At 46.7% G+C, this 26,900-nt stretch overlaps 1 protein-coding gene across 1 annotated transcript; it reads left to right on the forward strand.

Moving 5' to 3' along the window:
* Positions 1–20,736: 20,736 nt before the first annotated feature.
* CER1 (cerberus 1, DAN family BMP antagonist) lies at positions 20,737–26,392 on the forward strand. The gene is made up of 2 exons (XM_069626558.1): positions 20,737–21,306; positions 25,828–26,392. The coding sequence occupies exons 1-2, from the start codon at positions 20,773–20,775 to the stop codon at positions 26,119–26,121; spliced, it is 828 nt and encodes a 275-aa protein (XP_069482659.1). The 5' UTR covers positions 20,737–20,772; the 3' UTR covers positions 26,122–26,392.
* The last annotated feature ends 508 nt before the right edge of the window (positions 26,393–26,900 follow it).

The raw sequence follows: 26,900 nt of genomic DNA on the forward strand, positions 1-26,900 counted from the left end.
GAAAAGAAAACCCTAGTGTATGGGGGTAAACAAGAGAAAACCACACCTGCCGGGAAGAAAGAAAAATTGAAATAACCAACTAAGGCTTTCTTTGGAACTTTGTTTGGAACTCCTGGCCATTATACCGACACCAGAAGTACTTCTTATCCAGGGAGCCAGATGGCATAAGTGCAATCCACACTCCCAACCTAACCACGAAAGCTGCATGCACATGACCGTCACCCACCTTGATTGGCACAAGATGCCTACTTGATATACACAGGCCACCTCAAGGTAAGCAATGGGGGGAAGAGGATTAGGAAGAGGTTGTGGATGGGTACAGGAGTTAGGAATACTGGAAAGAGGGTTGGGGCAAACAGGGAAAGACACACTCTACTCTGCACACCTGTAATCTCCTTTTGATTCAAATCTGTTCATACTGAGTTACACCTGCTCTGCTTAGGAAGCTTATCCATGCTCTTAAACACTCATTGCCTTTGACCTGTACATACCCCTCTTAAGAACATGTGCACTAGAATTTATTATGACACAGTTTCATGACTCTTGATTATGTGCACTAACATATACCATTAACACAGTTTCATGACTTTTGATCATGTGCACAAAACTCCTAATACAAACAGCAAGCATCAAATCCATATTCTCCTAGCAGATTCCGTGCTTAGGACTTATTACACATCTGTCCTTGCACCTCCCAAAATGCTCTTAAATATGCAGAATATGTTGTTTCAAAGGACTACCTCTTATGCTTTAATACATGCCATAGTGTAAGGAACTCATGGTGGCAACAGTAAAGACAGACACAAGAGATCACAGTTTAAGGGTGTTTATTGAACAATGAATGCAGGGTGGAAAAACACCTAATCTAAACCTAAATCTAAGATGGGAGCAAGCGTCGACCATCAAATGAAAAATAAGGCAGACCTAGTGGTGTCATATCAAATAAAAGGGCCTATACTAAAATAAATCTACTGCCAAGTCCTTACAACTTATTACAGAAAATAGGGTTTCAATAAAGAAAGAAGTGTTCTCAAATCATAAATCAGGATGGCTTTTAGCTAGGGGTCTCCCTTCCCCACATTTTGAGCACGGGGCAAAGTGGATCTCCTGAGCACTGCACACGCTCAAGCTTTCCCAGCATGAGCCGACAGTTCCGTATCAGCTATCAGGTTCTTCGATGGCCAAGTCTCTTTTCACAAAAGTCTCTTGCCATTGAGGCCTGATGTGTCCAACAAACACAAAGTTCTGCTTCACGTACACCTTGGGTGATGGCTTCGCCCCTGGGTCTCCCTCTTCCAGGTGTAGACCCTTCACAAAATCGTATTCAACACATTTATTAAACAGTTCATTTTTCAATGCAAGAACTTTCTACCCCGGTTCTCCCTCTTTCGGGCTCGGACCCCTTTTAGATGTTCAGCTCCCTCTTCCAGACTCACTGTGGATTTTCCTACTTTCACAAATCTTAATGTCTTTTTAAACAGTTCTTCAGACTTCGCCTCTTTTTGTCAGCTTCCCTCCGCTGGGTTCACTCTTGCCAACTTTACAACACACTGTTCATAGGGACTTCAGCTAACAGGACTCCTTTCTGTTAGCTTCTCAATCATCTGTCGGCAAAGACTTTCGCCGGTTAAGAGGATTTTACTAGACCCCTGTATGACCACTTTGACCTCTTCTCGCCTCTTCCCACGGGCTTCTGGTTACAGTAGGCTCTACCATCAGGTAATCGCCCATAGTTTTCCTGCCTGAGCACCCACGTGGTGCTGGACTACTCTGTTGCTGGTTTTCCCCCCTCTCCCCAATTGTATCTTTAAGATTCTCATAAGTTCAAATTAGCCCTTGGCTATTTATCGCTCAACACAGTTCGGTATCTTATCGGCTCTTCCCTCGACTCACCGGCTGTGGAGAACTGCTTGGCTTTCTTCTCCTTTGAGTCAAGGTTGGTACCATAGAGACCTGCATCTCTCCTCGGCTTCGTTATCAGTGGAGGAGGGTCTCATGTACCGTAGACATCTGCTGCAAGACACGCTGGCTACTGTTTGCAGACTTATAATTCCCTTTGATTAGGTTTCATGGGCCTTGGTCGGAAAGGGCAAGGTTTCTTCTCTCCTTGTCACCCTTTCAGTCTGCACCGTCTTTCTCCTCCTCTGGAACTGCCGTGCTGAGTTAGCTCTTACATTATGCGGTCTGTCTTGCTTCTCCTGTGCTCTTGTGCTCCACCTTTTATGCCTGTGGAGAAGGGAAAGGGACGTCAGGTCTGTGTGATTCTGGTCTATTGCATGACTTTGCCTGACCCTTTTATTGGGACAATGGCTCTGGTGTTAGTCCCTTGTCTTTCGTGTTGTGTGAAAGTGTTCGTGTGGGAAAAGGGGGTGCAGTGTTTTGGAATATCCTGCGTTGTAGAATTGGGAAAAGGTCTTGAAAGAAGGGAGATAACATGTCTCACCCATCGGTGTCCCACTCCCACTCCCCAAGGACCCCCCATACATGTTATCCTCCCTCACTGGTCCACCCCCAGTAACTGGATCCAATAGCGATGGCCGTGTCCAGACCACCTGGATGACAGATCATCAGGGACTAGCTAGGGAGGGACCTTCAGGTTTCTCACACATAGTCTCTGTCGAAACTGAAACAAACAGATGCTTTAAACCATTTATAGACAAACAAATACTCATGTTACCCCACACGATATGTATCACACTCTATGCACTTATCTGATGCCTCTGGACCCGTGAGCGAGTTCAGAGACTGTAGATTCCTCTGCAGAATTCAGCGTCCTTCCAGTCAGGCTTTCCAACCCACCAAACCGAGCCAGGCGCTCCCCACCATAGTGCCGCTCAGGAAGACACGACACAATGGAACAAATTGCTCCGAGCATTCACTGCTGCAGCACGGCCATTTGATTATGCACGGGTGTGTCTCCACGACGACCCCAACTACTGCTAGCAGGCCTTTAGCCGACAAACGCTGGAGACGCGTGTAACCTCTGATGCTCAATCACAAGCACTTGTGCTGGGAGGCTGGACCCCTTGTGGGGACAGCCCCCAGTGGCGCCCCCCCACAGACTCAGGCTTCTTCCACCACACCAATCATACTGGACCCAAACTCGTATCCGCACTTCTGTTATCCCGCCACCGCCCCAAGGCCCCCCTTACGGTTTTCCTGAATTAAGGAGGCAGGACCAGTTGTCAAAGGTGGAAGTCACAAATGCAGCAGCAAGCTTTATTGAGCATCAAGCAGAGAGTTAGCTTACATGTGACCTGTTTCTCACCACACCTCAGGATTCTGCGCTAGCCGTGGCTTCCTAAGCCCCCCATCAGCGTCTGGAGAACCCTGACGGGTAGACCCCTCCATCCCTAGTCATTCCCTCTCTACCCATGGCCATTTTTTTCCATTCTTTCCTTCTATTCATTAGTTTTCTTTCTTCACATTCTATCCTTCTATTCATTTGCTTTCTTTCTTAACATTGGCATGGGTGGGGAGTAGAGCCCAGCAACATACCAAACGTATCTAAAATGCAGCGATTAGTTTCCTCTGCCTCCCTCTCTCCCACACTCTCAAATCTAGCCGTGTTTAGCCTTGTACTCAAATCTCACTGTGTTTAGCCTTAAACTCAAACCTCACTGTGTTTAGCCTTGTAATGAAATTGTATTGTTAGGAGTAGGACTCTCTCCCACTATACAGGACTCCCAAATCTAGCTGTGTTTAGCGTTGTACTCAAACCTCACTGTGTTTAGCCTTGTACTCAAACCTCACTGTGTTTAGCCTTGTACTCAAACTTCACTGTGTATAGCCTTGTACTGAAATTGCATTGTTAGGAGTAGGCCTCTCTCCTACTATACAGGACTCAAATCTAGCTGTGGTAGCCGTGTACCCAAATCTCACTGTGTTTAGCCTTGTACTGAAATTGCATTGTTAGGAGTAGGCCTCTCCCCCACTATACAGGACTCTCAAATCTAGCTGTGTTTAGCCTTGTACTCAAATCTCACTGTGTTTAGCCCTGTACTAAAATTGCATTGTTAGGAGTAGGCCTCTCTCCCACTATACAGGTCTTTCAAATCTAGCTGTGTTTAGTCTTGTACTCAAATCTCACTTTGTTTAGCCTTGTACTCAAATCTCAATGTGTTTAGCATTGTATTCAAATCTCACTGTGTTTAGCCTTGTACTCAAATTGCATTGTCAAGAGTAGGCCTCTCTCCCACCATACAGGACACTCAAATCTAGCTGTGTTAACTTTATAAACAAAGGTAGTCCGGCTCTATCTTGCACTCAAACTGCATTGTGAAACTTAGGCCTCAACCACGCTACACAGTCAACTAGGCGCCATGTCACTCACGGGTCACAACAATGCAGCCCCCTGGCGCACCACCAGCCCCAACAAGACCCACCGCAGGCTTTCACTACCCCCACCATCCCACCATCCCAAAGCCCACCCGCCTCCCACAGCACACCTTTAACTTTCATCCTTCCTTTCACCTCGGCTCTCACCACACCTACCAGCCTCAAATTTTTACACTCTCCCCCACCCGTAGAGCCCGCTCGGCACAAATAAGAGCTGCAAGATGGAAAGAAAGATTAGAGAGCATCCCCCCACGGATCACACCAGAATGCAGCAAGACACCTAACATGCCTATCACTTTCCAACTGCGCCAGCAACCGACCACCGACACCTCCTGTACACATTCCCCCAATTCAACTACCCTTGACCTCATCACAGAAGAAAACCCAGACATCCTATTCATTACTGAGACCTTCCCACCTGGTTACATTCTCACCGTCTGGAACAGATCATGAAGGGGAGGAGGGCTTTCAAAATTACACAATGACCAATTCAAGCTATTAACCAAGGACACCTCCACCAGCACCACCGACTACAAATCCCTCCTGGTAAAACTCCAACTCACACCATCCATCTCACACAGCTTCCTACTCATCTACAGAACCACCCGGCTATAACAAAACTTCACAGACACTTTTTGTGAAGCACTGGCTGCCAACCTCATCCTACACCCAACCCTCAAAATCCTAGATGACTTCAACATATGGTTCGACTCTCCATCAGAGCCTATGACCAGGGCATTCACAGACAGCCTAGATCCACTCAATCTGAAACCCCTCACTTCCACTCCCACCCACACGAGAGGCCACACCCTCCACGCAATATTCAGCACTGCAAACATATCTACCCAGCCCCCGCAACCCCTATCATGGACCGATCACGCAGCACTTTGTTTCACCATACCACTCAACACTGTGGTCATCGGCCCGCATGTCCACCACCCACAGCGCCCTCCACTTTCCCACTATGGAACAAAGTGGTAATCACCCCAGATCTTGAACTCTCTCTCCGCAACTCCTCAACTCAATCTTCCTCTTGGAAGGACGCCCAGCAATAGACTCCTTCGACCTCTGGCTTACAAATGTCCTCAAACCCCTCACCCTGGCTAAACATACCGCACAGAAATCTAGCCAACGCCAAGCTGGTTGACCCCCAATCTCAAACTTCTCACAACTCTGAAGGACCGTCTGGGACAGTCCTGGAGAGCCGACACCTCAGCCCAAAACAAAACCACCCTAGCGAGAACAACCAGAATTTACAGATCGGAAATCAGAAAAAGCAAGAAATCATTCTATGGGAACCAAATCCATAATGCTCACAGCTCTAATAAGGAACTACATAAAATCATAGCAGAATTCAAACCCCCCCATGCTCTTGCCTGTCCATTCCAAGCTCTCAAGCCTTATGCGACACCCTCTCGCTCCATTTCTACAATGCCGCCAACGAAAGACACAACGCCATCATTGCCAAACTAAAAATCCTACCGCCACCACACACTCGCCCGCAACACCCCACCCAAACCCCCCTCAGTCACAATCTTCTTTTGATTCTTTCTCTACCATCACACACCAAGAATTCCTCTTGCTTGTAGCAGTCAGCCGCCCATCAGGCTCCCCAGAAGACCCGTGCCCACCCTCAATGCTCAAAAACATACTAACCTCCACCTGTGCAGGTAATGTTGCACACACAATCCTTAATCACTCACTCACATCAGGATCCTTCCTGAAAGCCCTAAAAACATCCTACACCAACCCCATTCTCAAAAAACCGAACCTTGGCCCTCTCCTCCCCCAAAAGGTACTGACCTATCTCCAATACGCATTTCATTGCAAAACTGATTGCCTGCGCCGCTTCCACACAGCTTGACCAATTTGCTGAAGCCAACAACCTCCTAGACCCAGCGCAATCAGATTTCAGACCGTTAAGGGGAACAGAATCCTCCCTAGTTTCCATCTGGGATGACCTAAAAAGAACATCCGACGCAGACAGTTGCGAGGTTCTCATCCTGTTAAACCTTTCTGCAGCCTTCGATACCATTGATCACTTGATTCTATTATTCAGCCTACAAACACTAGGAATCACAAGCACAGTCCTTTTCGTGGATCTCCTTTATCTATAACCGGCTGCAAATCATGCATCTCAACCAGTTCACATCCGTATCACGTCCAGTTTGTAAAGGTGTCCCCCAAGGAGCGTCCACATCACCGCTAATCTTCAATTCCTACATACAACCCATTCCCGCAATCATCCGCTCGTACAACCTTACCTGCTACAACTATGCAGACGATACCCAGATCATCCTCAAAATTCCAAACTCCGAAGGCTCTGCCAGCCCGGACCTGTCATCGTGCCTCTCTGACATTGATCACTGGATGATGACCAACCACCTCATACTCAACCCTGGGAAAACTGAAATCCTAGTCTGCGGGAAAACATCACTCATCCCCCGAGAAATCCCGTGGCCCAACTCACTAGGAAAAGCACCTGCATGATCTAATGTGGATAAAAACCTTGGATGCGAGTTTGACTCCAATTTATCCCTCACTCAACACACCACCAGCGTATCCAAAACCTGCTTGTTCCACCTATGTATCCTCAGGTGGATTTTCCCCTACCTCACTTATCCCCATCGTTTCTCGGCCATCAACTCCATCATCCTTTCCCACCTAGACTACGCAAAGTGCATCTACCTAGGAGCCCCAGCATCCCAATTAAGGAAACTTCAAAGAATCCAAAATGTGGCAGCATGCTTTCTCATTAACCTGCCCACCAGAGAACACATCAGCCCTACCCTGAGAGTCCTCCACTGGCTCCCTATTGCTCGACGCATCACCTTCAAAGCCATGTGTGTCACCCATCATGCAGTCCACAACACCGGCCCTGAATTCCTCCAAGACAAAATTGTCCCCTACCATTCTTCCAGGAACCTCATATCACGCACTGCATTTCGCCTAGTGATCCCACCCCACAGCTCCATTAGACTTGGCGGTTCCTCCCTCTCTGTCCAAGCGCCAATCATCTGGAATTCCCTTCCATTACACATTTGCAACACGGAGAACCACCTGAAATTCAGGAAGGCCCTTAAAACCTGGCTCTTCCCAATACTCTCCTAATCCACTGCTCCCTGTGAATACACCACTAATAAAGGCCCACGCATTAATCACAACTCAGGGACCGGCAGCTCTTGCAGCAGTTTCTCCTGACACACCACCGTCTGGTACTCCAGGTAAGCCAACAGCTTTCATTGTGGCACACCTGACCCACCATCAACCCACACACAACAACACTCCCACCGGACAAGCACTCCAGGTAAGCCAGCAGCTTTCGCTGTGGCACACTCGCAACACCGGCAACATTCTCACTGTGCCCCGTCCCGCCGGTTCACATGAGAAATGACTAACAATGAAATAAGTAACCCAGGGTAGCTCACACCCATCACTAAGTAATTCACTGCCACTCTTAACCTGCATCGCTCACTCAGGGAAGCTCTCAATGCTAATAATCTCGTACTTCTAAGGTATTCCCAAATCTAGTTTCAACCTACCATCAATTTCTGTCACACTATGGAAAGCTACTGTACTATGGGCTAGGCGCCCCCCCCCCGCCCCTGCCCACCATGCAGAATTCTCGAATCTAGATGTAGCCTCCTCTCTCGTTTATTATATGATGAGACCTACTGCATTTTTTAGACCGAAGCCTGTTGCACACTATACAGGATTCCCAAACACAGGTTTAGCCTCCATCTTTGATTACTGTATGATTAAACCTACTTTGATTTTGACACCTAGATCTCTCTCCCACTGTACAGGATTCACAGATCTATGCGTAGCCTCCGTCTTTGTTTACCATATGCCTACTAGCACATGCCACACTTAGATGGAATTCTTGAGTTTAGCCTGCGTTGCAACTAGATAAAATGTGATTGTTAGCATATGCCACACATAGATGGAATTCTTAAGTTTAGTCTGCACCACATCTAGATAGAAATTTGATTCAATGATTGACATATGATTCACCTGCCGGGCTGGACAAAGCGTACAATCATGAATCAATAACCAACTCACTAACAATCTTATCCCTCTGCATACACCTCTCAAACTCTAACCAAACACAACCACAACTCTATAGCACAACAAACCGCACAAACTTCACTACACTGCAACAACAAAACACAGACATACTTGCACAACAGTACACAACGGCTACCGAACGGAAAGGACCACAAGCCCAGCCAACGGACCCACCGGGCTGAGGCCGCCAACAGCACATCACTGCTCTCTTGCACTTTCCCAGCTTATTCCCACTAACTCACCCCCTCCTTCCCTTTTTCAGAGCTGCCAGAGCACCAGGGGACCACTCCGGTGGTGATAGTGCGCGGTATAAATATCCTTTAACATTAACATTAACACTAAGCCTACTGCACTGTGAAACATAGGCCTTTCTCCAACTATATAGGATTCTCAAATCTAGGTGTAGCCTGCATCTCCGTTTAATATATGCGGCTACCTGCTACAGTATGAAAGCTAGGACCATTGGTATAGGACTCTCAATTCTAGACCTGGACATATATTGCCCGAGCTAAGCAATCTCGGAGCCTACGCTACGTATATCTTCACACCACTAGTGGGGACACAGGCCGCAGGCATGGCCAAGCATCCATGCACGATAGAATATGGCTACGGCCAAGCACATCCGGTCTAGTGCACACATAGCCATCCAGACTGAAACACCTGAAGTATCTCAACACCTCTGCCACTAGCATACAGCGGCCAGCGCCCGAAAGGAATCCTGTATATCTGGCCTCACATAGACTCTCTCAACAATAGCAATCTATCTCTAACCCTCAACAGCACCCACCCATGTGTCTGACCTCTCTTGGGCTGTTTAGTCGAGCCTTTCCAGCCACCCAAGTCCTAGAAAAGCAACATGCACACATGCATCTCCTAAATAAAACTCCCTAGAATTTCCAACCACATCGACTACGGTCGCCAAGGGCGTTCAACCGAGGAAAAGGCGCATTGAGGCCACACAAGTGGGGAAAGAGCGCTATATAAATAACCAAATACAATACAATACAATACATCAATAGACCAAGTAAGTACAGCGTGATCACTCATTCTGTTATGTATTATCTTAATCGGGCTACAGCTTGATTTCAAAGCGGAATGCATTAAAACATAGTCAATATGTGAGCTGACAATTCCGTTAGACCAAGTGCAGTTTTTCGGTTGTAAACCAGGGAGTGAAAAGCCTAGAAATGCCAAATCAAAATGATCCATTAGGTTGTGCCAAGAAGAGGTATATAGGGGATCTTTCGAGGAAATTGGGTGCAAATCTCTTTTATTAAAGTCGCCAGCAATCAAGACACAGCCAGCAGAAGAGATCTCAAGCCATTTGCAAATTGAACTTTCCAGAATCCATTGCATTATTTTTGTCCGTAGGCCCCCCGGGGGGGTCGCAGAGGTTGAAGATTAATGTTCTTTCAAGGTTGCAAATTGTTGAATATAGAACCGCCATCATCACATAAGGTGAAATAGGAGAGTATACAAAGTCAGTCAGTGATAAATGAGACTTAACCCCAATAGCAAGGCCACCACTTGGGCAACCTTTTTTAGAGGGGTTTGCATTATGGGAAAGAATAAAGAAACCGTCGATGAAAATTGGTTTTATACACCAGGTTGCCTGCAGGATGAAAATGTCCACAGATTCTGGAATAGACTTTCCCCCTGGATGAGACAAAAAAGACCAGTGGCCACTGGTGTTCCATGATAACCACTGTTGTTGTTTTTGCGGTATAGTAGGTCAATTTGCCCTGTTTACAGGGCGCTCAGGCATCCAATATTCCATTTCGGAGATGTTTGTAAGTGTTTTTGGAGTCTTGGTGAGCTTGGTGATTACAGTATTTGTTGAGGAAGATGAGGTGGAGGAAGACAGCCTAGTACTTGCTAAGAAAGAAACAACCTTTCTGAGAGCATTGCAGTGGTTGGATTTGGTGTGGCGGGGCATGAAGGTTGTCCCGTAGAAGTACTGTCCAGGTAGTCCACGACTGAGTACAATGTTGCATTTAGTGCATTTCACTTTGGTAGCTTTAGCCTTTGGTACATTCCCAACAGTGGTAAAGAAGTGCCACACCCATGATTGTCTTTGGGTGCTACAGGTAGGCACTTCCTCTATGTCATCTTCTTGGTTCTCTTCATTGTCAAGTACTGTGCTTCTTTTGTTGTGTAGGTCCTCTAGCTGGCTCTGGTGGTGCTCCTGGGGAGGAGGTATGGTAATAGCTGATGCCATTTTTAAGATAAATAGCAGTTTTGCTAATATTCTTCAAAGTATATGCTCTGTACTAGATTGTTAATGGATAATGAGTGAGAATAGGTTTAGGAGTTGTGCAAGGGTAAATTAGAAGTTTGAAAGTTGCTAGATCAGTAGAAAATCCAGTCCCAAAATGTGCGCAAAGCGCGGACCCGATCGTGAAGCGCAGACACGTTTGAGGACATGTCATCATGTCGCGCAAGATCTTGTGACACTTTCCAGAAAGTCTGCGATGACATCAGACATTGGCGGACGTCGACGAACGCAAAAACAGTGGGAATAGTTGCAATAAGTGTATAGATGTGTTAGAAATTATGCTAGAAGATGGGACATGGCAGAGATTTAAGGTGAAACTTAGTAAATTGGACAAAAATGTTGCTATATTGGGGATGTATGATATTAGTAAGTTGTAGGAAATGAGCATGCACTGGTAAAAACCCACACAATTACCTGAAAATACTTTGTTAAAGGGAAATTATGGTTAAGTTTCACTAATAAAACCTATAAAATTAATTAAAACAACGTTGTTAAAGGGATGTTATGGTTACATGTAAAACTAAAAAACCCTTGAAATTCGCCTGTTATGGTAAACTAAGCAACCATAACTTGCGCCATCACTGTGCACTGCTAAGACTAACACTGAGGACATCAAAGATGACATCACAAGATGATATCACAAATGTCATTGATAACCAGATACATCTCTGGCTGAGTAAATCCAAAACAGGTAAGCTCTCCCTATAATTACTCCTGACAAGCATGAGTACTTGCTGGTTAAGAATTCATTTCTCACCTTGCCGTTCATCTCTATCCATTCTGGCGAAGACCTTTAACCTCTTCTATTCCTGTTCTTCTTTTTTTTAGTGACAGTGGACACCAGTCTAGTATTGGATGCCTTACCTCTCACTACTATCCAAGATTTCTCAAACTAGAGTGTGGGATCACCGTTGTCTTTGGGCTCCACACCATGGCTATAAAATGAAACTCCATTACCCTAAACAGACCGCTATCAGTTGTAAGTGACTTTTTTCCAAATAGGTTTCCGGAGCCCCTTCTCCTTACATTTCCTTACTAGTCTTTGCCTTACACTTCTTTTTTACAGATATGATTGGGACGACATTACCCTGTACAACTGTCCCATCAAACATTTGGGGTCCCCTTTCTGGATCCCCCTTTTCTTCGTTTAAAGATACCCTATTACAATCACAAGGTTAGAATTATTCACTTATTTTTTATTCTTTATTTTTTATTTTTAAATACTTCTGTGGTATAGCTGCTTTTTGAGCACAGTGGACCAAGTAAACTCATGATATTGATCCAAGCCTGTTCTAGAAACAGAAACATGATGGTAAATGTTCAGTGTGAAGATATTGACCCTTTATGTTTGGTAAAATTTGTGAAATATTGTTGTCTATGAAAAACACTTTTCTAATGTAGAATTTTGTACATGTTTTTTCTTAGAACCTCTTTGATTTGCCCCTGATGAAGAGTGCACTATCACTCGAAACGCGTTGGGCCTTCTACAATCTCAACATCAAGAATAAACATGAATTTCAGTTCTTGTGACCTAATTTGACTGAATCTGATTTTCTTCAATTGACCTCCTCAAATATTGCTTCATGCTAAAAGTTTACTCCTTTCTCTAGAGTTTATTCGAAATTTTGTAAAAAATATAATCTAACTGTTGGTCTGGCTTTCCAGACATTGAAAGTGTGCAGGGGACGTGAGTTCCCTAATTGGGAACTTTTTTTTTTCTTACTAAATCCAAAACAGATCATGGGGGAAAGGGAATTGGGGTTTCACTAAGGAGGCAGGTCAAAGCGGAAATCTTCTTGTAAGGTTGTTGGGAGCATTTCTGGCCTTTATGGGGGAGGAAGAAGGTCCCTTGTTCCAACATAAGGATCAATCCTATCCTATCTATGTTGCAATTCAGGAGAGTTTTCGAGAAAGCCCTGGTGGGAGTAGGGCTGGGGGGGATAGGGCTCACCCCTCATTCCTTCAGGATTGGGGCAGCCACCACTGCAGTTTGACATACACTGGATTGCTGATGGGGTTTGTGTGTACACCAAGTTTGCCGGGTGTTGGATGGGGAAAAGGCGAGGGTTGCCGGATCCAGACCTGGTGTTCTTGCATACAGGGGGAAATTATCTGGTACAGCTGGGGAGAAGGGCGCTGATCAGGGAACTATTGTCACTGTTTTGTTGGTTTGGACAATTTTGTCCGAAGGCATTGCTTGCTTGGTCACACAATATACCAAGATTGAACTGGGGGCTATCAGTGCCTTTGCGCCCTTTGAACGTTGCAGCACGGAAGATGAACAGAGAGATGGCCTAGCTTGCAGGATGCAACGGGCGACTACGGATGATAGAGAATGGACTATTAAGAGGACCAGAGACTTGCCATCATGATGGGGGGCACCTGTCTCAACGGGGCACCAAACTTTTATTACAGAAATGTTTGCCAGTAATGAGAACATTTATGAATGTTGAGGGTGCGGGGGGGTCAAGGACTGGTGGGTTCACACTCCTGTGGCAGGTGGGGGAGGACCACGGGGACATTAGAATCCCCTTCCGGGGTACTCCAGGGCTGGAATTATGAGAAGGGGAGGGCACAGGATGTCCCCCTGCAGAATTCATGGACAGCTGCCGGGGGCTTGTGTCGGGGGAGAGGGTGCGGGATGGAGTCAGAAGGCAAGTTGGGAAACAAAGGGTCAGCCTCCTGGGATCGCCCACCACAGAGAGAAGGGCATGGAGGGGATGGGCTAGCGCCTCACCACCATGCCCCGCCTTGATGTGTGGAGGGCGTGGTCTGCCTGGACCACCTATCAGTGTTAGATTTGTTGTTATTTGTGAGGTGTTGTTTTTAAGTTTCATTTTTTGGTTATAATGTGTGATGTAAAGAAAATATGCGGCTGATATGGCATCCAAAAAATTGAAGGTATCAAGTGTGTTTCTCATTCCCCAGCATGTCCCCCCCTGCAGAGCCCATAGGAAACGCTCCTCGTGTCTTCAGGTAAGTCCTGAAATGGAAATGTTTATTTATGGGGGGTTGAGAAAAATCTCCACTCCCTGCCTCTCCCAACCCTCAACTGCCATCTCTGGTCAACTCCTTTGTAATATTGCGCAGTTGCCACTCCTTTTCCCTACATAAGGAGCACTCCAGCCTCTTTTCCTTTGCAGATAGGGAGCAGGTTCAAGTGAATCTAGGTCACCAGGCCTAAGCGACACCCATCTTCTTTACCCTGCCTCTTCCTTCCTGCTCTTTACTCTTAGATCTAGGGTGTCTCTCGCCCAGGCTTCCGAAGCGAAGTGCTGACGAAGAAAAGGGTAATTGCTGTTTGGACCTGTACGGGCCAGGAGGACGCAGGGCCCGACCCCCCCTCCCCTGCTCAGACAGCGGGTAAGCATGCACCAACATGTGTTTACTCCTTCTGTCCCCACAGGCCATCCCCGCACCCTCTGGTCCCCCTGTGATGTTCCGTTATGCCCCCCTCCCTTCTCGCACACAGGTGTTGCCTGCTTTGCTTGATTCTTCTACCCTGCTCCCCCTCGCCCCCTCCAGCCTACTTCTGCAGGAGTCTGTCCTGATACATTCTGGTTTCACCATCACCATTTTTTGGCCAGTGCTGGATTTGACTTTCCTGGACTTCATTGATTCATGGTGCGTCACCCTTTCTCAACTCTCATGCGGGACGTCCTTTTTATCTTGTACTCATGGTGGCCCTGAATCATGCTGTTCCCATCTTCATCTTGCATCCTGGCTTGTAACATTATGTGTTACTACTGACTTCTGCAATTGTATTTGCTCTCCTCTCTTGCTTCTCCACTCTTTTTCACTGCTTATTTTTTTTTTTTTTATTTAACATTTATAAAGCGCTCACACAGCCCACAGGCATCGAGGCGCTGTTACAGGAATTGTTTGTTTTTCTTAGTTGTGTAATTGTGTTGTTTTTTTTGTCTTAGTTACGTATTTATAACACGCTTAAACACCCAGAGGTTTCTAAGCGCGAACCCGGGGATCGAACCTGTTGTTGCTTCGTGTCGTCTTGCTTCCAAGACGCGCACGCTGCCGCTGAGCTATCCTCCCGCTTACACTCTGTTCTCTTTTCCTCTCCCCGTCTCCCTTTTCCTATCTTCTGCCCTTGATTTGTTCTATGCACTTACTCTATCAGAACTGCTCCTGGACCTAGTATGATAGCAACCTTGTCTGTCTCTTCCTACTTCCCCTTACTTGCCCCCCACCCCTCCAGCACTATCTGAAATGTCGTCAGGACGAGTACGATAGTCGCTTGTTTTGTTCCTCCCCTCCCTTTCTGCACCCCTCTCCCTCACCTTTTATTTTTCTCCAGCTCTACCAGAAATGTCGTCAAGCCTAGTACGGTAGTCGCCTGTCTGTTTCCATTTCCTTCCCACTCGCCCCTTCCTTTCCTTATCTATGTTTTAGCTCATGCACTATTTGAAATGTCGTCAGGTTGAGTAAGATAGTTAACTTCACATCCTTACTGTTCATGGCCTGTAAGAATGTCATTGTATTTTCCCTTGTTCCCTCCCTTGCCTTGTAGCGCTTTGAAGCACATTGTGTAAAGGCGCTATAGAAATAAACTATCATATCATATCCACTGGGGTAACAGGGGCCCCCGCACCCTCGGCAGTGCGGGGGGCCCCGTGACCACATGTTCTGGGAGGGAGCCCCACTATGATAAAAAACAACATTTTTTATTTTAATTTTTTTTTCATTTTCTTTTTGAATTCACTCTGCATTTATAAAGAAATTATTTCTGCAACAGAAATAATTTCATTATGAAGGCACAATGAATACAAAAAGAAACTTTCTTTTTGAAGTCCAGGGGCTACCCCCACCCCATGACAAGAAGACCCTAGACTGGAGGCCTCCATGTCATGCGGTGGGGGAAGCCCTATAACTTCAAAAATAAATAGTTTATTTTTTAAGTCACTCTGCTTTCATAAAGAAATTATTTCCGTTATGGTTCAGTCCTTAACGGAAATAATTTCTTTATGATGTCAGAGTGACTTCAAAAAGAAACAATTTATTTTTGAAGTATTATGGCTTCCCTCAACCTCATGACGTGTGCGTGTGTGAGTGTATGGTGAAAGTGTGCACACAAATGTATGGGTGGATGGGTATGCATATGTGCGCGTACAGTGAAAGGATGCACACTTGAATGTACAGGTGGCTGCCTCGGTGTACCTGTATGGTGAAAGTGTCCACACTTAAATGTATAGGTGGCTGCCTGTGTGAGTGTACGGTGAAAGGGTGCACACAAATGTATGGGTGGCTGGGTGTGCGTGTACGGTGAAATGATGCACACTTAAATGTATGGATGGCTGCCTGGGTGTGCCTGTATGGTGAAAGGGTGCACACTTAAATGTATGGGTAGGTGCCTGGGTGTGTGTGCCTGTATGGTGAAAGGTTGGAAACTTAAATGTACAGGTGGCTGTCTGGGTGTGCCTGTATGGTGAAAGGTTGCACACTTAAATGTATGGGTGGCTGCCTGGGTTTGCCTGTATGGTGAAAGAGTGCACACTTAAATATATGGATGGCTGGGTGTGTGTGTGTATATATGGTGAATGGTGTGTGTGTTTGTGTTCAGAGGTGCAACAAAACCTACATTTCAGGGGGGCTAACCCTTCAAATGTTGGGAGAGGCGCTAACTTCACGTGTGGTGGGGAAGAGCAAACTTATTTGTGTGGGGGCATCTAACTTCTTTACGCATTTTAATGAGACTATTCTAGTGCAGCTTCAGTGTTACAAGCAGTTAACTCTCTCCTTTAAGTCTGAAAACACCCACTTATGGTCTGCTGTGAGAATGACTGGTCGCCTGTTCCCTCTATACCCTTCCAATCACTCCCCTGGCATGCAAGTACTAAACCCACATCACAATTTCAATTGCTTAAAAAATGTGGCATTTGAATGCAGGTACTAACAGTGAAATGCTTTACATTAGTAATTGCTGGGCCGGACCCTTGTTAACAGCGAAACCCAGGTGCCGTTTAACATCTGTGTCCTTTTCTGTCCGGCAACTGCTCAGTAGGTCAGCCAGGTCAAGTCAACATAGCCCACAATTTCAGGGGTGGGGGAGTTCTGAAGCCCAGTCAGCTCAATGGTGTTGCACCACTACTTGTGTTTAATGCCTTGATTACTTATTGGTAATCTTCATTACTCCTAGCCCTATTCTTCATCATCCCAGTACTTGTGTATGAGGCACTATGCCTCATACACAAGTACTGGGATGAGGTAGAGGTACATGAAGGTAATGCCTGATTTAGCTACCTGTAATCTTCATTACTCCTAGTCCCACTCTTCCTCATCCCAGTACTTCCCAATGAGGCAAGGAGCCTCATACATAAGCACTGGGAGAAGGAAGAAGGATGTGGAGGTAATTCTGGGCCAATTAGCTGATTTTGGAGATTGGGGTAGGGGATGGTAGGGAGAGGAGATGTGTGGGGGGTGGGATTGTGCAATAAACCATAATGGTCGTCCATGCCCATGCTAAGCAGGCATGATATGTGGTATTAGTGGCTAGAGAGGCATTTTGGTGCAGCCAGTCTAGTAATTTCACATTTTGGTATGACTCTTTTTAACTGGACATTTCTGATAAAGAAATCCTGCTAAGCGTAATTACCTGGTTAGACTGGCATTTGGGTTCTTCCAGTCTAGCCGTTTCTTACTGTGGCACTGTATATTTATCTGGGCATCTGTGATAAAATTCTATGATATGATAAGTCATATATAACGCACATGTACACAAGTGTTTTAGGCACGACAAGACAAGGGAAGGAAAACAGAGAGGTAGGACAAGACAAATGATCTTACTAAGCCTTGTGTCATTCAGATCGTACAAGTGTGAGAAGAAGTGCAAGGGGAAAGGGAAGGGGGAAGTGCAAGGGAGAAGGGAGGGGAAAACAGGGCAACAATGCTCTGTGTAAGTGCAGCCAGGGCAGCGCGGATCTGGGTAGTGCAAAGAGAACAAGGGACTGTAGGGTTACAGTTACAACCCCTAACTGCGTGGTAGGCCCGGAGGCAGTGCAAGGGTGACTGATCAAGAAAGAGCCTGGACTCAGTGAGACTGATGGTAGCCAAGCAACCAGTTGGTACAGCAGACAGGTAGGTCAGCAGGGGAGGGAGAGAGAGAAAGCAGAGGAGAAGAGGAAAATGTTGAGCTGCTTCCGGAACTTCAGGTGGTTCAGCTCAAGTTTGGGAGGGGCAGGGAGGCCATTCCAGAGGGAGGCACCTGCATGGGAGAGGGATCTACCCCCCCCCGCTCTTCCCTCTTCCTGGAGAAGCATCTAACCCTTAGAGCTTGAGAAGGAAGGTATTTTGGAAGAGAGCGTTGGATGTATTGCGGCTCGCAGCCCCAGAAAGCCTTGCGTTCAATGCAAAGGTTCTTGAACTTGATCCTTGCAGCCACCAGGAGCCAGTGGAAAGATTTCATGGCTGGAGAGATACAGTCCCTGGGCTTGAGGCCAAGGATAAGTCTTGCAGTCCTTTTCTGGATTAGTTGCAGAGGGTGGAGAGTAGAGGAAGGCAGATTGAAGAAGTGGCTGTTGGAGTGGTCCATCCTAGAGAGAAACACGGGTTCTGGAGATAGTGAGCTTCTGGGGGAAAGTGAGAAAGGGAAGAGTCCCTTTGAGGAGTTGCAGCTGGTAGTGAGACTTCTTGGCGACGTCCGAGATGCGAGGAAAGAGAGTGTGGAGTTGAAGATGACACCAGGAATGAGCGAGAGAGGAGAGTGGGCTGAGGGGAGCCTGAAGGAAAGCTGAGTGTCATCGCATAACACTGTAAGTTAGAGGAGAAGGTAGAGATCAGGTGGGCCTAAGGGGCCAAGTAGAGGTTGAAAAACCAGGGTCAGAGGATAGAGCCCTGGAGAACACCACATGTAGAGAGAGGCGGCAGAGTGAAAGGGACCAAGTTGGACCGGGGAGGGGCGGTCCAAGAGGAAGGAGGTGAGCCTGTTGAGGGAACAGGAGAAGTAGAGACTGCAACAGGATTGGCCTGCTCCTTTCAGATTTTAAAGAGTTTGGCTGTGTTGTTAGAGGCCACACAGACAGGCTTGAATGTGTGCTCTCTTCTTGATGAGTCTTATTTCTTCGACTGACATTTTGGTGCAACCAGTCTAGGTATGTCTTCATGTGGCCATGCATGCTTTACTGTAATGTTATTATGTGTCTACACTAGCCTACATTGTGCAGCCAGTTGGACATGTTTTCATTATGGCATGGCATTTTTAATAGCAAAACATTCATGTACATGTGCACTGTTGGTGACTTTCTTGTATTGGATTGGTGTTACCCTACACAACAATAGCAAACACTGTGGCTTTTTAGCCAATTTTTTCTCAGAAAGTGTGCTGCATATTGCATTAAAACACATATTTATATCTTTCTCCTAGTGCAGTGTGTAGCATACCCATTCAGCAACACGTTCGTGCATATTGCGCAAGCGTGGTAATCTAGGCTGGCCCAGAGCGTGGCACGACTCGTGATTTGTTGCCGAGTTAGGGGGGCCCCCTCAGCATGGCTTGCAGTGGGGCCCCCACATCTTGTGTTGCGCCACTGATCATATCATATACACATCGGACCTTTTTCATATAATGATAACTGGCTTTTTATATGGCAGCTGCTACCACAACTCTGCCATTTATTCATTCAGGAAATAAGAGATGCTAGTATTGTCCCAGATGTGGTACTTAGCTTAACAGTTGGTTCGGGCTTGAACCTCTGGCACGGTAAACACTGTGACTGGCATGGCAAACCTTCCTGAAAAGGGTGCCCTGAAATCGTTGAACCACACGACAGGTTAAATAACGCTCTCTTTTTGGGAGTGATCTGCGAGATGCATTAATGTCGGCACGAGTATATGGACTGCTGAAGGCGGCCATGTTATTGCTTGAAGCTCTCGGCGCGAGTGTATGGACTGCTGAAGGCGGCCATGTTATTGCTTGAAACTGTCGGCGCGAGTGTATGGACTGCTGAAGGCGGCCATGTTATTGCTTGAAACTGTCGGCGCGAGTGTATGGACTGCTGAAGGCGGCCATGTTATTGCTTGAAACTGTCGGCGCGAGTGTATGGACTGCTGAAGGCGGCCATGTTATTGCTTGAAACTGTCGGCGCGAGTGTATGGACTGCTGAAGGCGGCCATGTTATTGCTTGAAACTGTCGGCGCGAGTGTATGGACTGCTGAAGGCGGCCATGTTATTGCTTGAAGCTCTCAGCACGAGTGTATGGACTGCTGAAGGCGGCCATGTTATTGCTGGAAGCTCCTTAGGGTTGAAACCTTGGATAAAAAAAACCGAGTGAACAACCAGAGTTCTCCAAGGACTCCACGGGTGTATATTGAACAGCGAAGATTAACGCCCCCGTGAGCTTTGCAATTAAGGACTTGATCAACTCCATGTTTATTCATATATAACATACTGTCTGAGGTGAAGTATAAGGCAATGATGCTTACAGGGCGCTTACACTGGCCTATAGGGAACTCTGGAGATTTCCTGGTAGGCCTCTGCACCCTGGGCCTCTTTTGTGTGATTACCTATTTTATTTGCAAATGTTCTCATAGATAAAAGGGTGATGCTTGCTGAAAATGTGTAATATGGGGCCACTTTGAAAATTATTCCCAGGGCCTTTTTTGATTCCCAGTCCACACCTGGTGGCCCTTTATACGGCTGCTTGCAGGAAGATTGACGGAGCAAGACACTTTAGGCAGCGCAGAGCACATGGCAGGGGAGTGTTTGTTATTGTTTGTAGTCTGAATTAGGCCTCCTGGGCTCCAGGAAACGACTTGTTGATTTAGTTAATACACATCTGTGGATTGGAGTCTTCGCTCCCAGACTGCGAATCAACAATGTATGCAAACCTCTCTGCAAAGTGATGACCCTCCCTGGGCCTGCGGATGAAGGGGGCCTTCTAATAAACACACACACGCGAAGATGACGAGCGGGCAGTTCAATTAGCACCAATGACCCGGTTATAATTAGGCCTGTAGATGCGTCAAACCTGCTGCCCTTGGGACCGCCTGCTGCAGCCAGGGCGAGGGTTCCTGTATAAAGGCAGGGGTCTCGTGTGGTCCAGTGTACAGTAGTAGCCCGCGGGGTTTTGGAGTAGGAGGGAATGATGCGTCTGCTGTTGCTCCAGCTTTTGGTTTTGTCCTGCGTTGCGGCCAGCAGGGACGTGCGTGACAAGCGGAGAAGGAAAGCGCGTCTTCTGTCCTTCAAAGACCAGGTGCGGCTTGGGAAGGAGAGCCAGAGTATAGAGAAGCTGGGGGTCGAGTCCGACGCCTTGAAGAACATGCTGGAGCAGGACGGGCCTGGGCTGGCAGCTGCCCCCGAACTGTACGAGCCCCTTCACCCACCAGGAGAGAGGAAAACGTCCAGGCTGAGCCTTCCGCCCATAGAGCTTCATTTGCAGGGCAGCCTGGGCAACTGGGGGCAGCCAGACACTGACAGTCTCCCCCCGGAGCCTCTGACGGGTTTCCCACCCGCGCTACCCGACGACAAGAGAAACACGGAGCCCACGGACAGGAAGCACGCGAAGAAGTTCTGGAACCAGTTCCTGCTCAGGAGGAATGCGGCCGCAGAGGACCTGGTACTGCCCGCCAAGGCCGAGGTGCAACAGGAGAACTGCAGGACGCTGCCCTTCTCGCAGGTAAGAGGCACCCCCGCACTAAACAACCAATCCACAGCCTTAAACATAGCTATGTACATGCTGCTCGGGAACAACCATGGGGCTACACGTGCAATGCACTGCCTTGTGATAGAATGCTCTAACTTTAACACAAGGTATCATAGCTTACCATTATTGTACAACACGGCATATGCCATAGGATAGTATAACGTAGCTCATCACACACCCACACCACGGTATTACAGTGTAATGCAGCAAAGCAAGCACCACAACATAAGAAAACATACTGTTACACAGAATAACACCACACGCATACTACCAAATCATAGTTTAATGCAAGAGAGCACGCATCACACAGCACACCACTAAACGAGCAATTAGTGACATATACCAGCCACCGCAAAACATAGCATAACCTGACACCCAGAGGATGAGGTAGCATGCCAGGACATGCAATAGCATCGTGCTTCCGCATATGCTCTGTAAGTGGGTTAACAGCCCTCGGCCTCGCAGGCTTCGATCTACTGACATCAACCAGCCGACCTCATAATATGCGGCACAGACGCAGAGCAGTGAAGATTTAGGAGTCGTCCTCGGACCACCAGTGTCAAACTTTCTAATGTTGCACAGATAATGCTTGCCATGGCTGCTTTCTCTTTAAAGGTGAACATGCCTGAAGTAGGTGGGCGTTTCGACTCATTAGTGTGGGCTATTAGCTGGCGGTTGCACCTATTTGCCGCCCAAACTCTTTAATTAGAGTACAGATAGGGAGACATGGCATATGAGGAGGGACACAAAGCTTGCAGGTGTTGCTTAATTATTTGGCCACCCATTGACTGCCCATGGCCATGCTAATCCCCACAGCCATTCCCACCCAGTTCCTGACCCTCCCTTCCCAAACCACCTCCTCATGGGAGCTCTTTGAACTCGCTTTAATCAAGCCTTGCCATCAAACTTTGAACTCGAAGTGCCTGCCAGTGTTTGTTAATATGCGCTGTGAGCACACTACTGGTGTAATATAAATAACCTCAGCCACCCGATGTATAAGCACTATGAGTGTCCTTCGAGGAAGTCCTGCTAGAAACAAGCATTGGCAAAGCCAATCGTTTTGGCTATTGTATAAGTATTGGGCATTTGCCTGGCACTGCTATTATGCTGGTGCCATTTTGTACCCGCTACCATCAATGGTCAGTTGCCATCACTTTGGCTGTGTCTGGCAAGTGCCTTTCCCATGTCTAAACCAAATCTCAAACTGTTGCCATTGCCAATTCTTGTTTGTAATATGCCTGCCTAGAAGATGCAACTCACTAGTCAAATAAAGCTCAGTGCAAGCGTAGTCCAAAAGTGCAACTCCCAAATGAGTCCAGCAGGGGGTGTCAGGTGGGACTTTAGCGACTCTTTAAGAAATCAGGCATCAGAGGGACTGTTACATCGACCCTGAATCCATGTGCAAGTAAGCTCGCCTTTTGCCATGCGTTGAAACGCATTCCCAGTGTCCGCTTGGAATGCTGCCCGCGTTCTCTCCCGGGTTTTCATACGGTTCGCGCTGCAGATGTCCGAGGGCTATACGGTGAGCAGGGCGGAGATGCTGTGAAGCAACGCTCAGCTGGAGACGCGGTGGCAGTGCTTACTCCCCAAAATGGCGTAGATTCCGCTGCACAGTGCAAGATACTTGCATAGAGTGCGTTATGGTATGGAAACAAAACCAGTGCAGGGCTGTGTAGCCTGTTGCGAAGTACTGGGCATATGCCGCGTGCGATCATTGCGCGCATGATTTGTATTTTTTTTGTCGTTGGTGGTGTACACTTTTCGTTTTAGCCGTAGTGGGGTTGTAAGAGTTGCTGCATTGCACGTAACAACAGATGTCTGCACCGATTGCCGAGGCGAGGAACCGAACGGAGTCCACTAGGAAACCTCAGGACTGTGCAATCTGGCTGAATAATTTCTCCAAGACCAAAAATTACAGGGGCCACTAAGGGCGAGGTGGTAAGATCGATGTCTCCAACATCGAGCATTTTGGAGAAATGAAACCATGAGGTTGTGTGCACTGATACAATTGGAGTAGGCCCCTCTGGCGCTCCTGGCGTCTTTAAGCGCCATGAATGTATCCTTGGCGATATTTAATACCGCTTTACAGGGCATTGTTTTGCACTCTTTGGTGGGCGGGACAGTATCGTGAGCCAGCTCAACAGCTGGCATCCAGGACTGCATCTTGACTGATGCGCCCTACTCGCCCTAAGCTTAATAAACCAACAATGCCTCCTAAAGTGCGCGTCCCCCCTCTGCTGGCGCTCCTCTGCTCTGCTCTCTCCCTCCCTCAGTGTGGGGCTCAGACGCGCGAGGAGTATCACGGCCTAGAACGGCGGGCTTCTGAATCTACGTGTCTTCTTGTCAGTTATTAATCTTAGTGCCCTCATTCGACTATTGCGCCATGTCCATGATTCCACAGACAGGTGTCATTTTTCTGTGTAACTAGGTAGGCACTGCTGTAACCGCGCCATGATGGCCCCACTCCCCCCGGCCGCTTTTTGCGCTTTATAAATTAAAATAAATAAATAAATTCCCGTGTAAACTTTCGTAGTCAGTCCATGCCAGTTTGTAAGATGAAACGAACACTGGGTGAATTCCCAATGGGGTGCAGGGGACCGACGATGGACTGTCCCCAAAGGGCCGTGCCTTCTGGCAGCATAGGTTCCAGGCGTTGGAGTTGCCCATCCTGTAGAGTTTACATCCTGGAATTGAGTTCGCACTACTTGTAGGACGGTGGGACAACTATTCCAAGAGAGTAGTCTTGCTCACGGATACGTTTACAGTCAGGAAAGGCAGCTGCAATCTTTCCAAAAGCGAATACTCCCTCCCTAGGACTCGGAGCGAGCGCCCTCTAGTGTCAGAAATACATCCCGCTGATTAACAGAATGAAGCGCCGCATGCTGCCTCATTAGCGGCTTTAAGTAGACTGGGACTAGCCAGGACCCAGGCCCGGAAATCTCCACAAATGCGCTCTATATCTGGGGCTCTCCTTGCCTTCCCCGAATTGATTTCCTAGCACAGTAAATGAAACGATGACAAATGATTCACCAGCTAGCAGATGTCAACATCGCCCATTTTTTGACCCACACCCTCAGTGACATACATTCGGAATTAGATGATTTGTTTTTTAACATTGAAGGGAATGGAAAGTAATACAGAGTACATACTTAGATTTGTTCAATTTATATTGAAGGCCTGCCGCTAAGAATGATTTAATAAAATGAATACATACAAATAATATATTTCCTTTAAAAAAACTGAGGGATTGGAATTTGTATTGACATATTTTGATTTGATTTCGACTTTATATTTGAATATCTTAAGTCGATTTTTTGACTTCACGTTAATTATATTTAACACATATTATAAAGTCAAATTTACTTCCTTTCACACCAAACACGACAACTAAACTTGCTCTCTTAGGTTACTAATTAGAGGGCTCTATGTCTTTTGAAAGTTCGTTATCTACTTGGGATTTTGAGGCCCCGACAAAAACTTGTTAGGCCCCCCACCAAAAATTGTCAGTCAGTCAATACATTTTTATCCGACATAAAACCTTTAAGTCAACACATCACACACACAATACACGATAAACAACGGAGAGCTAAACATAGAAAGCTATAACAGCTACCTGTCCACAGGATGGCAAAAGCTAGCCAGTGGTACACGTACGTGGGCACATGAAGGCAATCTATGGCAAATGCCCATCTAAAACAAAAAACGCAGTGGAAATTGACCCATTAAGACTCCCAATAAATAACACCGGCAGACCCTATCCAGCACAAAGTTTGATGTTACTGCACGTTAGAGCTAGTTTGAAGAGATCCCAGGAAGGCGTGTCTGACCAGGGAGAACAGGTAATGATTGGGAATGCCTGTAAGGAGTAGCATGGTAATGGCCGGTCAATGGGTGGTCAAAGAACTGAACAGCACCCACAGGCTGTGTGTCCTGCCTCACATCCCATCTCCTTCCTAACTGTACTTCAGTGTAATATTTGATACTTATAGGTGGCACTAAAGCACCGCCTCATAGCTTAAAACAAAAAAATACCCTTCAGTTCTACTTCTGTGATCCGCTTACTTGAGTCTCATAGCTCATCAGAGGGACTCTCACTAAGGATGGCAAGTTGAACACTGGAGCAGAGCAATGGCTTGGAAGCAAAGGAGATCACTTTCTGAAAGGAGGAAGAAAGCAAACATTAGCCCCTAGTCAGGGCACCTCAGCCTTTTAAAGGGCACACAAGGCAAACATTTGTCACCCACCCAAACAGCTGTCAGCGCCAAGAAGCCAGGCAAAAACGGTGAATGTTGGACCTTACAAATGTCACATACTATAACATAACATTACAAAAAGAGTGGCTAGAATCATGATTATCTGGTTTCACAAATGTACATAAATCAGTATGCAAATTTGTCTTTTAATTTAAATTAACATTTTTAACTGGAAAGAGTGATTGTTTCCATGCTGCAAAAGCACTACCTTCTCGTAACCATGACTATTTCTAATTTTTAGAGCATCGTCCATGAACATTGCGAGAAAGCAGTAGTGGAAAACAACCTGTGTTTCGGGAAGTGCAGCTCCTTCCACGTCCCCGGTCCCGCAGACCACCTTTACACCTTCTGCTCCCACTGCGTGCCCACCAAGTTCACCATGCACCGCCTGGAGATGAACTGCACTGGTGCCACCACCCTGGTCAAGGTGGTCATGGTCGTGGAGGAATGCCAATGTGAGGTCCAGCGGGGCAAACACACCCAGCCTGCTCTGTTTCAGGCGCACATGGACTCGGATGTGTCCGACCGGAAGTGACGCACAGGAAGGACCCTGGTCCCCAGGGAGCAGACTACCTAAAGCGACCTTGCTTCTAAACGCCTTTGCTCCAAGGCACTTTTGTGGATAGATTCATGGCCATTGTAGTCTTAAAATATCACCTCCACAAAGTGCAATGTTGTGCAGTGACCTGACTTGTAGATAATGATTTTTTTTTTAAAAAAAAGGAATGCATTCAACTGGTGCCTTCAAATATTAATATTGTCTTCCTGTTCTGCTTTTTTGGGATGCACCTTAAAAATGAGCACATTCAAGCTATTGGCCCCACAGTTGTTTGTTCTAGTAGCTCACAGACCTCGCTGTATGTGAAACATTCATGTTTCCCGTCCCAATAAAGTCACAATCCGAAACAACAACTGTCAAAGGCGATAATTTGGGATTGTGCATAAGGCCATTTGCCGGGTGCTGCCATCAATTGCCCAGCGACTTATACCAATTACCCGCTATCGCCATCAAGCTATTTCCACCATATATGCACAACACAGTAACTTGAGTGTAGGAATCCCACCTAATATGTCACAGAAGTTCATTTTTCATTTTTATTTCATTGAGGTTTTGTATTGTCCCAACTTACAAAATACATTGTTTCAAAGCTCAGGACTGTGAAAAACAGGTAGTCCACGCAAACAACTGGAGTACATATCGAAGGAGTACATTCCTATTTGAGCAGCAGAGTAAAAGCAACTTAACAATAAATTAGGGCAAAAACACACCCCACATTCTAGATGACAACATAAGTTGGGCACCAGACTAAGTGC

This window comes from Ambystoma mexicanum, chromosome 6p (genome assembly GCF_040938575.1).
Source record: "Ambystoma mexicanum isolate Mex_15411 chromosome 6p, UKY_AmexF1_1, whole genome shotgun sequence".
Lineage (NCBI taxonomy): Eukaryota > Metazoa > Chordata > Amphibia > Caudata > Ambystomatidae > Ambystoma > Ambystoma mexicanum.

Bases quoted from the DNA above. Each gene is read 5' to 3' on its own strand.
- CER1 (XM_069626558.1), top strand. From the start codon at position 20,773: ATGATGCGTCTGCTGTTGCTCCAGCTTTTGGTTTTGTCCTGCGTTGCG. The intron at 21,307-25,827 runs GTAAGAGGCACC...TCTAATTTTTAG, and splicing joins GGACGCTGCCCTTCTCGCAG to AGCATCGTCCATGAACATTG.